Source organism: Neovison vison, chromosome 9 (assembly GCF_020171115.1).
Source record: "Neovison vison isolate M4711 chromosome 9, ASM_NN_V1, whole genome shotgun sequence".
In the NCBI taxonomy this organism is placed as follows: Eukaryota; Metazoa; Chordata; class Mammalia; order Carnivora; family Mustelidae; genus Neogale; species Neogale vison.
The window spans coordinates 37,453,155-37,466,764 of NC_058099.1; the positions used below are offsets into that span (position 1 = coordinate 37,453,155).

At 39.2% G+C, this 13,610-nt stretch overlaps 1 protein-coding gene across 1 annotated transcript in view; it reads right to left on the reverse strand.

Annotated features, from left to right (window-relative positions):
• Positions 1-13,610, reverse strand: part of UBE2R2 (ubiquitin conjugating enzyme E2 R2) — a 120,200-nt gene that overhangs the window by 11,482 nt on the left and 95,108 nt on the right. Inside the window, exon 3 of the mRNA XM_044265511.1 lies at positions 8,931-9,028. Coding sequence (XP_044121446.1) covers positions 8,931-9,028 — 98 coding nt within the window. The remainder of the gene's footprint in view (positions 1-8,930; positions 9,029-13,610) is intronic.

Here is a 13,610-nt window from a genome sequence, read left to right on the forward strand (position 1 = left end):
CAGAAATTTAACAGGCGCCCTGAAAATGATTGTTTAATGGGTCATATGGTTATAATTTTTCTTTATACCTCTAAAGCATCTAACAAATTTAATACTTCATCCTGTGCAATCCTGGAGCTGCTGCTGACTGACAGATCCCTGAAAACACATGGCAGGAATGAGGGTCTCAGATTAAAATACACAGAAACAGAAAATCTGAAAATTTTAAAAAGAAAATTTTTGAAATACACAGAATATGTATCATATGCACAGAATGAAACCACGAAGTCAAGTGCAGGGGAAATTTTATATATGTATCTCCCAACATATAAATATCAAAGGAGCAATTAATATCATCCTGGCCCCAAATGGGGTTTATAGGAGCCCTAAAAACAACAGCACTGTCGTCAAGTCCCCTGACCTTGCCTACTTTGTCACCATGGGGTAGTCCTTAGCTCCCTTCCCTTTTAGGAGGTTGTAGATAAGATCTGTCAGGAAAACATTCTGTCTTACTCCTGACAGATGCTTCTCCATGATGCAGTGGCAAAGACATTACCATGTAACCATTTTTCAAAGGAAAACAAACCTCCACCAAGATGACTTTCCTATTCAAGAGCCTGGAATAGGTATGGCAGATAGTTCTGGTGCCTTGGGATGGTGCCTTAGAGAAAGCAGTTGTGAACTCTGACACCCACAAACACGAAAAGCACCCTCTAGGTTCTGGACACAGCATGGGTGAAGGAAAATTTTCTTTCTTACACCAGGAAGAAGAGGCATGATATTGTGACCATCAGGCATCTCTACCCTCCCAACTTCACTCTTTGCTAATGTCTACTTAAGACTTCCAATTCCATAAGGACCTCTCACCTGCCTAAACTTAATCCTATGCATCTGGGGACAGTAGGACAGTGGCTCTTTTCTTCCAGAAAGTATGATGGCTTTCTCTACGAAGAGGAAAACTACTGAACCTTTAGTGGATACTAGTTGGCTGATGCTCTGGCTCCCTACAATTGCAGGGGTCTTTTCCCCACTTTTTCCTTTGTCTACTCTCACCACTCAATAGGTTTTGTGATATAAATTGACTTAGGTTCTTCAAGGTAACTGGGATGCTTTACTCTTCTTTGGGTTACAAAAAGTCTTCCATGTAAACGTTTTCTAAATATGTTCATTGAGGTGCTGAATGAAAGACTAGTTAGTATAGATGGTCATGAAGAAGTCTAAACACATGTGAATATGGGGTCACTTTCAGATAACAGTGCTATATATCAGTCAAGACCCTGCAACAGCCTGTGCTGAACCTTATTCCACCTCCGCTACTGTCCTGCTATAGTAACCCTAAACTGGATGGGGAGCACAGAACCCTTAGTTGGACAATTGCTGATTCTACAGAGTTTTGCAGCAAAGAATATGAAGGAAAATGCCTAGCACCTCGTATCTTGTCTCTTGGTATTTCAGTGCCATAAACTAGCTTATGGGAAATATGTACAATCTGCGAGCTGAAGAACCCCTTGCCTTACAATAAGTAACAGAGAAACAAAGAGAAAAGAAGTATTCCACACCTACTCATGAGTTAGTGCTTTTCTGATATTTCAGAGTTCTGGGCACCGTGAGGTATTCCAGGAAGGTGAGGTTCCAATAGTGAACACACAGCACTCTATGTCTCCCTAGAAATACACGAACACCAAACCCTTCATTCACTCCCCAACCCCAAAATCAGCACATTGAAGGAACATCTATGATAACATGAAGCTGGAAGATAAAAAAAGGTCTGAGAAGGTAAGTAAAGATTTCAGTGCATGGGTAGCTGGCAGGCTCATCTGGTAAAGCATGAGACCCTTGATCTTGGGATAGTGGGCTTCAGCCTCGTTTTGGGTGTAGAGATTAAGTAAAAGAGGGAGAGAGACAGACAGATAGATTCCAATCCAAATAGCTGTTAGTAGATCTGTGTATGAAGATCAAAGGGGCAATCTGAAGTTAACTAGTCCTCACTGTGAAGCCTCTAAACAAAAAAGCATAAAAGCAGAGAAGACAATCTCTGAGATGAAGTCTAGGAAATGCTTCTAAACTGGGGCTCAAGTGACCTGGGGGGCCTAGAGAGAAAAAATGATGCTGGTACCCGAAGTGCCAATTTTAGATAGGCAAATTTAGTATGAAAAGGAGTTTCCTATCCCCAAAGGACTAAATCAAATGAGAAACAGGCCTACCTTCAAAGAAAAGTGTCCAAAAGATTTTAAGCTGAGACAAGGATAATATAGGTATATTTATGCAGGAGGAGTAAAGGTAAAAATCTTGAATTCCTGTGGGTAATGGCAATAGATTATCCATTGAGGCAGCACGAAAATACAATGAAAAAAAAAAAAAAAACCCGTTTGGGGCTTTGTATTATGAAGAAGGGGGAAGCTTGTTTTCTCAAAGGGGGACAAGCCATGGTAAACATTTGATTCAGCATTCAACCTCCAAAAACAAGAATCACTAGTACCTTAGCAGCTAACACTTCCTTTTAACTAGGATTACTACTAGCCCTGAAAAATAAGCACCAAGTCAAACTAAAAGGACAACCCTGCATTTTTTGTTCAATTTTTCAATATATCTTCCAAAATACTTACTGCTTTTTTTTTTTTTAAGATTTTATTTATTTGAGAGACACACAGAGAGGGAAAAGAAGCAGGGGGAGTGGGAGAGGGAGAAGCAGGCTTCCCGCTGAGCAGGGAGCCCGATGCGGGGCTCGATCCCAGGCACCCGGAATCATGACCTGAGCCAAAGGCAGACGCTTAATGACTGAGCCACCCAGGTGCCCCATACCTAACTGCTTTTAAATAAACTGTCAGTTTAATTATATTTTGATAATGTGTTTCTTTCAAAAACATGACAGTCTCTTGGAAGAGCTGAGAACTGTGGTAGCTAAACGCTTCCCACCAACAATAAATACAGCAGAATTAATGTCTGTAATATCCTCAAGGAAAGAAAGTATAGCCCTGAAATCTTATGCCCAAACTGCCATTTGAAGTACCACAGCAAAAAACACATATATACACACACCCATACACCAAGTATTTTATCATTTTTTGTAAAATTTTTTAAAGATTTCATTTATTTGAGAAGGCAGGGGGAGGGAAAGAGAGAAAGAGAGAGAGAGGGAAGAAGTAGTCCAACTCAAGGGTTGATCCCAAGACCTTGAGATCATGACTTGAGCCAAAGGCAGATGTGTAATGACTGAGCCACAAAGGCGCCCCAAGCATGTAACATTTTGAACATCTTAAGAATTCAGGGAATATAATGTGGCTCCAAGGAACGTTTTCCTGGAGTAATTACTAATGGACAAATTCAGCCAATTAACAAAACCAAAGGGAAGTAAAATAACGGACAGCAAACAGTGAATTCACTTCATAGTAGGAATAAGAAATTTTAAAAACTAGGTTTATGTTACAAAACAGTACAGACTATAACCCTGACAATAAACAAATATATTTTTTAAAAAGATTTATTTATTTGAGAGAGAGATTGGGCAAGTGTGCGCACAAGCAGGGGGAAGAGGCCGGGGGAAAGGGAAAGAATCTCAAGCAGACTCCCTCCTGAGCACGGTGCCCACATGGGGTTTGATCTCATGACCCTGAGCTGAAATCAAGAGTCAGATGCTCAACCAACTGAGCCACCTGAGCTCCCCAATGAACAAGTTTATTTTTATTTATTTTACACACACACACACACACACACACACACCCATTTGGGGGGGCAAGGATGTGCACACATGAGTGGGATAGGGAAGGACAGAGGGAGAGGGACTCTTAAGTAGGCTCTACCCCCAGTGTAGAGGTTCATGTGGGGCTCAATCTCATGACCCTAAGATTGTAACTTAAGCTGAGATCAAGAGTCGGACACTCAACTGACTAAGCCACACAGGTGCCCATATAAACGAATATTTTTAAAAGTTAGGAAGAAAAGGGGAGGACAGGATGGGAAACAGAATATGTATGCTGATTTCTTTTCTTTCACTTAGCTCTGTCAATACGGGTTGAGGCTTAAAAATCAAGTAACAGGGGCGCCTGGGTGGCTCAGTGGGTTAAAGCCTCTGCCTTCAGCTCGGGTCATGATCTCAGGGTCCTGGGATCGAGCCCCACGTTGGGCTCTCTGCTCAGCAGGGCACCTTCCTCCTCCTCTCTCTCTCTGCCTGCCTCTCTGCCTACTTGTGATCTCTGTCTGTCAAATAAATAAATAAAATATTAAAAAAAAAAAATCAAGTAACAGGGTAAGTACAGGTTAAAGGTACAAATAATCAGCTATAACTGTGTGGTATAAGGGATATGAGGGATGAAAAAGTAGAAATAAAATATCCTGTGTAAAAGAAGTGGTTTTTAATATATTCATGTGCCTGGGTATATAAACTATCAGATCAATTCCCCTTTCCAGCCTCCCTTTCCACAATTGCTCTTTACAAAAGGAATGCGTACGTTCTACACATCCCAAATATTCCTTGGGTACAGTGCCCAGAGGTAATGAAACATAAGGTGTATAAAAGAAAAAGAAATTTACATATAAAGCCAACTGTTTTCCCTTTCTCAGAAATAATTTTGTTGAAAGTGTAGAATGGGGGCGCCTGGGTGTCTCAGTAAGTTGGGCATCTGCGTTTAGCTCAGATCATGATCCTGGGGTCTTGGGATCTGGCCCCGCATTGGGCTCCCTCTGCTTGGTGGGGGGCATGCTTTTCTCTCTCCCACTCCCCCTGCTTGTGTTCCCTGTCTCACTGTATTTCTGTCAAATAAATGAATAAAGTCTTTAAAAAAAAAGTGTAAATGATGTTTAAAGAAAGTATTTTGGATGTGATGTGATGGAGTACAACAAATTCAGGTATGTATAGATTGGGGCGCTGCTGGAATTACATTTTCATTAAAAGGAACTTACTAATTCCATCTCTGATTATTATTAAGAAATGCATTATCCCTAAAGGAGAATCCCATTAAAGTAAAGCATAAAGTACAGGGAATATGTGGTAATTCCGTATTTCATAGACATTAATACACTTATGCAAAGTTCTATGCCTAATCTGAGAATTAGAATTCAAAAGCAAGATGACTGCCAAGATGAGGTGTATCAACACATTATTTGAATCAAAAAAGGGAGGCACTTTTTTTCTGATTTAAAAAATATATGAACTAGATGTGCTGAAATCCAAAATATATCTATTTTTTCAATTCTAAGTATACTGTATTGAACAAGATACCTAAAGGAATGAGTAATCAGCATAATCAACACATAATCAACAGTAATTTGATATGCTTGAACAGATTCTTTGGTATACACTTCCCAGAAAGTGAGAAGAAACGAACTTGGTAAAAACTGGTAAGAAATCCTTGTGTAGGGGCACCTGGGTGGCTCAGTGGGTTAAGCCTCTGCCTTCAGCTCAGGTCATGATCTCAGGGTCCTGGGACTGAGCCTCCAGTCAGGCTCTCTTCTCAGCAGGGAGCCTGCTCCCCCCCACCCCCCGCCTCTCTCTCTCTGCCTACTAGTGATCTGTCAAATAAATAAATAAAATCTTAAAAAAAGAAAAGAAAAGAAAAGAAATCCTTGTGTAAGTCAAGAAGTTTCCAACTTATCATTTTTAACAAAAGTAGAGTTCCTGTGGCACCTGGGTGGCTCAGGCTCTCTGCTCAGCGGGGAGCCTGCTTCCCTTCCTCTCTCTCTACCTGCATCTCTGCCTACTTGTGATCTCTGTCCAAAAAAAAAAAAAAAAGAGTTCCTGAGTTACTACCTTTTCAGATCATTAAAAATGACTAACAAAGGGGCACCTGGTGGGTCAGTCAGTTGAGTATCTAATTCTTAGTTTCAATTCAGGTCATGATCTCAGTGTTGTGAGATCCAGCCCTGCTTTGGGCCCCAGACAGGGCATGGGGACTGCTTAAGATTCTCTCTCTCTCCCGGGATGCCTGGGTGACTCAGTTAAGTGTCTGTCTTGGGCTCAGGTCATGATCCCAGGGTCCTGGGATCAAGCCCCGAATCAGGCTCTCTGCTCAGCAGGGAGCCTGCTTCCTCCTCTCTCTGCCTGCCTCTCTGCCTACGTGTGATCTCTGTCTCTATCAAATATATAAATAAATAAAATCTTTAAAAAAATATCTAAAACGGTTCTAAAATTTAGAAGTTATTTAAAGAGAAAACATCAATAACAAAACCATAATGAGATACCATGTCCCCCACTAGGATGGTTATAATAACACAGACAGTAACAACTGTTAACAAAGATATGCAGAAACAAATTCTCAAACACTGTTGGTAGGCATGTACTATTTAGTGCAGCCATGTTGGGAAACAGTTTGGCAATTCCTCAGAAAGTTAAACAGTGAGTTATCATATGACCCAGCAATTCTATTCCTAGGTATATATCCAAGGGAATAAAAAACGTATATATGCAAAAACTTGTACATAATGTTTATAGCAGCATGATTCATAATAGCCAAAAAATGGAAAACAACCCAAAGGTCCACTGAATGAAGAATGGATAAACCAAGGGTGGTATAAGCATTCAATGGAATTATTACTCAGCCAAAAAAAAAAGGTATGAAGTACTGATTAATGCTATTACAAAGATGAACCTTAAAAAAATTCTAAGTTAAAGAAGCCAAAATACTACATCTGGAATGACTCTACTCCTACAAAATATCCAAACAGGTAAAATTCTAGAGACAGAAAGTAGACTGGTGTTTTCCTAGGGTTGCAGGTAGAAGGGTGGAGATGGAGGTTGAGGGATAATGGGAGTATAAATGCTAAAAGATAAGAGTTTCTTTAGAGGTGATAAAAATGTTCATGGGGCACCTCAGTGGCTGAGTCAGCTTGGTGTTTGACTCTTGATCTCAGCTCAGGTTTTGATCCTAGGGTCGTGAGTTCAAGCCCTGCATTGGGCTCCACACTGGGCACAGAGCCTACTTTAAAAAATTTTTTTAAAAAAAAGCTCTAAAATTGATTGTGGGGATACTTATACAGCTTTCTACTTAAAGAACAGTGAATTGTACACATAAAATGGAGGATTGTTGGGTATGGGAATTATATCACAATAAAATGTTTGGTTTTTTTTTAAAGACAATAGATCGCTATGATGATAATAAAGAATTCAGAAGGAATTATGAGGATTTAGTTTCACTGCCATGTAAAATGTTATTCCATTATCATATGTAAATATGGTCTCTTAATCATTGCATCTAATATGTATATTTATGTTATGTATGTTAGTCCTCACATATATATATATATATGTATATAGATGCACATATTCTCGGGTGTGTGTATTAGTATATATAATGTATATTCATACATTATGTATACACATGAAATTGCAGCTGTATTTCTGACTCCATCTAACACTGTAGTAATTATTTATGACTACATGAACTAACAAAACAAATGTCTATCTACCAGATTTAAAATGTACTTCTAATAATTCTTAATAATAATATAAGAAGTAAAAGAATATTGAAAGCATAATTGATGTACTGTTTGTAATCAACTATATAATAAACTAGTTCAATAGAGTAATCAGTTTTGTCTTGTCACAGCAATTAAAGTACAGCTTTTTCTTTCAGAAAAATATTATAGGATAAATAAAATATATAAGGCTATCAAACATAAAAATTTCAAGTATTAAAACTCAGTAGGGATAGTAAAATGGAAATTCAAATGCAAGCAGAAAAAAGGCATTTTTTAACTACTTATATTTGAGATGTTTTAAAAAACTGTACCTAAAAAACAGAACACCAAAATCTGCACCTAAAAAATGCAACAGTGGGAGCGCCTGGCTGGCTTGATCAGTAGAGAATGCAACTTTTTTTTTTTTTTTTTAATTTATTTTCAGTGTTCCAGAATTCATTGTTTATGCACCACACCCAGTGCTCCATAAAACACGTGCCATCCGGGGCACCTGGGTGGCTCAGTGGGTTAAAGCCTCTGCCTTCAGCTCAGGTCATGATTCTGGGGTCCTGGGATCAAGCCCCACATTGGGCTTTCTGCTTGGCGGGGAGCCTGCTTCCTCCTCTCTCTCTCTCTCTCTGCCTGCCTCTCTGCCTACTTGTGATCTCTGTCTGTCAAATAAATAAATAAAATCTTTAAAAAAAAAAAAACACGTGCCATCCATAATACCTACCACAAGGCTCACCCAACCTCCCACCAGCCTCCCAAAAAGCTCAGTTTGTTTCTCAGAGTGCAAGCATGCAATTCTGTATCTTGGAGCTGTAAATTCAAGCCCTATGTTAGGTGTAGAGATTACTCAAAAAAAAAAAAAAAAAAAAAAAAAAGCTACAAAAACATGCCACAGTGTAGTTTTTCAAAAATTTTTTAAGAGTTAGGTAACTCACTCCTAAACATATAGACCACTACTCTAAACAAATGGTTAAATAACCATCCATTTACACAGATAGATCAACAGATCAATTAACAGATGAACAATCTTAATATTGCACTGTATGTTAACTAATTAGAATGTAAATATAAGTTTGGGGGGGTGGATAATGAAAGGGAATCAAAAGAAATACATAAGCCCTTAAAATCATTAAGAAACATTCATACACATATAAAACAAACAAAATAACAACAGATAATGGAAGCTCTTTTAAACACAGTGAGTATATAAAGTCAATTGAGTCTGTAAAGGCTTAGGTTTTTCTGCAAAATGTATTAAGAATCCTGGATTAAGAAAACAACCAATTCAAACATGGACATCATGAGATCCAAAGATGCAGGATGGAATTTAAGATAATGTAACAGGAAGAATTCAGACTAAGATGCACATAAACAAATAAGTAACAAAAGCAATTACTGCTCTGTAACTATGACGCATACATGTTACTTAAAGTTCTAGCAGAAGACAAAACAACCATGTACAAAAAGGAGTCTTTTGTACTTGTTATAAAGATAATATCCAATCTTAAGAACCACTGAAAAACCAGATTATTCCTTATGTAACCCCTTACCTGACATTCTGAGTAGGATTCCACCTTTCGGAGGGCAGTTCTCCACTCTGTGGGTCATCTACAGGCGGATGAAGAATTGAAATGCATACATCTCCATTCTATGAGACACAAACATTACACTTAGTAAATACTTAAAAATATGATATAAAAAGGGACATCAGTTCTTTCTGAAGTTTCTTTCATTCCTAGAAAATCTGCCTTCTCATCATTAGGGGAGAAAACAATTCTGCTTTTTCTTCATGTTTGCGATCAATGCTGAAGAATCTTTTTTAAAGATTTAATATATTTATGTGTGTGGGGGGGTGTGTGTGTGAGAGAGAGAGAGAGAGCGCTAGAGGGAAAAGGGGAGAGAATCCGAAGCAGACTCTACCAAAATCTAAGAGCCCAATGAGGAATTCAATCCCATGACCATGAGATTATATCCTGAACCAAAACCAAGAAGAGTCAATTCGCTCAATCAACTGAGCCACACAAGCACCCTAACGCTGAAGAATTATTAAACATTTTTTATATTATGGGGGCATCTGGGTGGCTCAGTCATTAAGTAGCTGCCTTCAAGCTCGGGTCATGATCCCAGGGTCCTGGGATGGAGCCCCGCATCGGGCTCCCTGCTCAGTGGGAAGCCTGCTTCTCCCCTCTCCCACTGCTTGTGTTCCCTCTTTAACTTTGTCTCTCTCTGTCAAATAATTAAAATCTTTAAAAAAATCTTTTTGAAAACTCTTTTGTATTATAAATATTAGTTCTGACCAATCTGTAAGATGTATTTCTTAAAAAAGAAGCAGTATGTTTACAGCACCATCCTTCTAAGAAAAACTCATTTAAAATTGAAAGGGGTGCATGGGTGACTCAGTTGGTGGAATGTCTGACTCTTGATGTTGGCTCAGGTCTTAATCTTGGGGTTGTGGAATCAAACCTCACATTGGGCTCTGTGTTCTGCGGGGAGTCTGCTTCTCTCCCTCTCCCTTTGACCTTCATCCCCCATGCCTGACCGTTCATGCTCACGTGCTTGTGCTCTCTCTCTAAAATAAATAGATCTATAAAAAAATAGACATATATAATAACTGAGATTCAGGAGTCTTCAGGAGCAACCAAGTATCTTTATCTTTATTTTCAGACACATCTGAATCCAAAGTACATAAAAAGAAACAACCCCTCCCAAAATTTGACCTCGCTTAAAATCTGTCTAAAGAGATGCTATAACCACCTTCAATATCCATGGTTTCAATAAGTATGGTTTATATAAACTGAAAATATGCCTCCCAATAGCTTAATTTTAACTCCTCCAGAATATGTATAAAACTCACTACTTTTTTGGGTAAGATTTTATTTATTTATTTATTTGAGAGAGCGAGCGCAAATGAACACGAGCAGGGAAAGGAGCTGGAGGAGAGGGAAAAGCAGATTCCCTGCTGAAGCAGGGAGCCTGACACGGGGCTTGATCCCAGGACCCTGGGATCAAGACCTGAGCTGAAGGCAGATGCTTAACTAACCTAGCCACTCAGGCGCCCTTTGGTTCATAAATTTAAATTATAGGACCTAATCCACATGTACATTTAGTTTAAGTCAAATACATATGGATTGCTTACCATATGCATCAGAGATTGTTATTCAATAGAAGAAAGACTAAGATATAGTCACCAATCTTAGCCTAAAATGAAAGATTCAAAATTCTTTTTTTTAAATTTTTTTATTTTTTATTTTTTTTTAAAGATTTTATTTATTTATTTGACAGACAGAGATCACAAGTAGGCAGAGAGGCAGGCAGAGAGAGAGAGAGAGAGGAGGAAGCAGGATCCCCGCTGAGCAGAAAGCCTGATGTGGGACTCAATCCCGGGACCCCGAGATCATGACCTGAGCCGAAGGCAGCGGCTTAACCCACTGAGCCACCCAGGTGCCCCGAAAGATTCAAAATTCTAAATAATTAGAGATATAACTAAAATATAAAAATCTTACATATACACAACCCAAATTTAGATTTACACACAAAATACACAACTGTATCAAGATAACAGAACATTTTTAATAAAATACCAAATACTAAATTCTAGAACTTGTTAGATGCTATGAGGAAGGTTAAAAAAAAAGCACAAGAGAAACAAGGAGAAACTTAGGGTATATTTGGATAGAGGACACCTGGCACATGGTGTGAAAGACAAACTAAAGGCTTAGTATTTGGGAAAGCTTTGAGATGGGTCTTGAATAGTAACTACAATTTTAACAACCTTAAAAGGAAATTTAGACATGAGTTAGCCCAGAGAAATAAACCAACATTATAAGGGCGCCTGGGTGGCTCAGTGGGTTAAGCCTCTGCCTTCAGCTTGGGTCATCATCTCAGGGTCCTGGGATTGAGCCCCACATCAGTTCTCTGCTCAGCAGGGAGCCTGCTTCCCCCTCTCTCTCTGCCTGCCTCTCTGCCTACCTGTGATCTCTGTCTGTCAAATAAATAAAATCTTTAAAAACAAACAAATCCTAACTGTCCTTTTTCCAGGAATTAAAAAACGGATTCTAAAATTTATACAGAAATTTAAGGGATCCACAAAAGCAAAAACAATCTTAAAAAAGAAAAATGAGGCACCTGGGTGGCTCAGTTAGTTAAGAGTTCTGCCTTCAGCTCAGGTCATGATCCCAGACTGGGATGGGGCCCTGAATGGGGCTCCCTGCCCAGCTGGGAGCCTGCTTCACCCTTTCTTCCCCACTCATACTCTGTAGCTACCTCTATCTCAAATAAGTAAATTTTTAAAATCTAAAATAATAATAATAATAAAAGAGTAAAGGGAAGTGGGGGTGGCTCAGCTGTTTAGGCGTCTGATCTCAGGGTCCTGTTATCAGAACCCACATCAGGCTCTACACTCAGTGTGGAATCTGTTTGTCCCTCTGCCCCTCCCCCCACTCATGCATGCGCTCCCTCTCTCTCAAATAAATAAAATATTTTTTAAAAAGAGTAAAGGCGCCTGGGTGGCTCAGTGGGTTAAGCCACTGCCTTCGGCTCAGGTCATGATCTCAGGGTCCTGGGATCGAGTCCCGCATCGGGCTCTCTGCTCGGCAGGGAGCCTGCTTCCCCCTCTCTCTCTGCCTGCCTCTCTGCGTACTTGTGATCTCTCTCTGTCAAATAAATAAATAAAAAAAATCTTAGAAAAAAAAAAAAAAAGAGTAAAGGGGCGCCTGGGTGGCTCAGTCGTTGAGAGTCTGCCTTCAGCTCATGATCCCAGGGTCCTGGGATCGAGTCCAACATTGGGCTCCTTATTCTGTGGGAAACCTGCTTCTCCCCCCACTCCCCCTGCTTGTGTTCCCTCTCTCGCTGTGTCTTTCTCTGTCAAATAAATAAAATCTTTTTTTAAAAAAAAAAAAACATTAAAATTAAAAAATTTTAAAAAGAGTTAAGTTGGAGAACTCACACTTCCGAATTTCAAAACTTAGTATAAAGCTAAAGCCAACAAGACAGTTTAGGACTGGCTTAATGATAAACTTATAAACCAAAAGACTAGAACTAAGAGTCACCAAATAAATCCATACATCTACGGTGAAATGATTTTTGACAAGGATCCTACATCCATTCTATGGGGAAATAAGTCTCTTCAACAAATGATGCTAGGATAACTGAAATTCCAAAAACAGAGGAGTGAAGTTGGATTCATACCTTATACCATGTACAAAATTAACTCAAAATGGAACAAAGATCTAAGAGCTAAAATCAAACTCTTTTAAGATTTTTTTATATTATTTTATTTATTTGAGAGAGAGCGAGAGAATGAGAGGGGAGAGGTCAGAGGGAGAAGCAGACTCCCCGCCAAGCAGGGAGTCTGGTGTAGAACTCAATCCCAGGCCTCCAGGACCATGACCTGAGCCAAAGGCAGTCGCCTGACCAACTGAGCCACCCAGGCACCCCATAAAACTCTTTAAAAAACAAAAACAAAAACAAAAACAAAAACCGAGGGTGCCTGGCTGGCTGAGTTGGTTAAGCAACCACCTCTTGATTTCAGCTCAGATCATGATCTCAGGGTTATGAAATCCATTCTGGCTTTGGGCTCCTGCTGGGCTTGGAGCCTGCCTAAGATTCTCTCTCTCTTCCTCTCCTGTCCCTGTCCTCTCCCTCTCTAAAACCAAAACAAAACAAAGGGGTAAATCTTCATGACCTTCAATATGGCAATGTATTCTTAGCTATGACACCAAAAGCATGAGCAACAAAGATAAACTAGACTTCACCAAAATGAAAAGCTTTTATGCAAAGGGCATTTATCAACAAAATTATTTTTAAAAGCCCTACAGATTTGAAGGAAATATCTCCAAGTCATATATCTGATAAGGGTTTAATATCCTTCATTAGACAGAACTCCTGCAACTCAAAGACAAAAAGATCAAAAAAACAAAAAGACAAAAAAAACAGCCAACTGAAAAATGGGCAAAGGACTTGAACAAACATTACTAGTCAGTAGGGAAATGCAAATCAAAACGACAATAAGAAATCACTTAACATCACCTTGTGATGGTTAGAATTAAAACAAAAATTACAAAATAAACATTAGTGAGGATGTGGAGAAACAGGAACCCTCATACATTGTTGGTGGGAATATGAAATGGTTCATTTGCTGTAGAACCGTCTGGTCGTTCCTCTAAAAGTAAAACATATAATTACCCATTTGATCTTGCAATTCCACTCCTAGGTATATAAGCAAAAGAAAT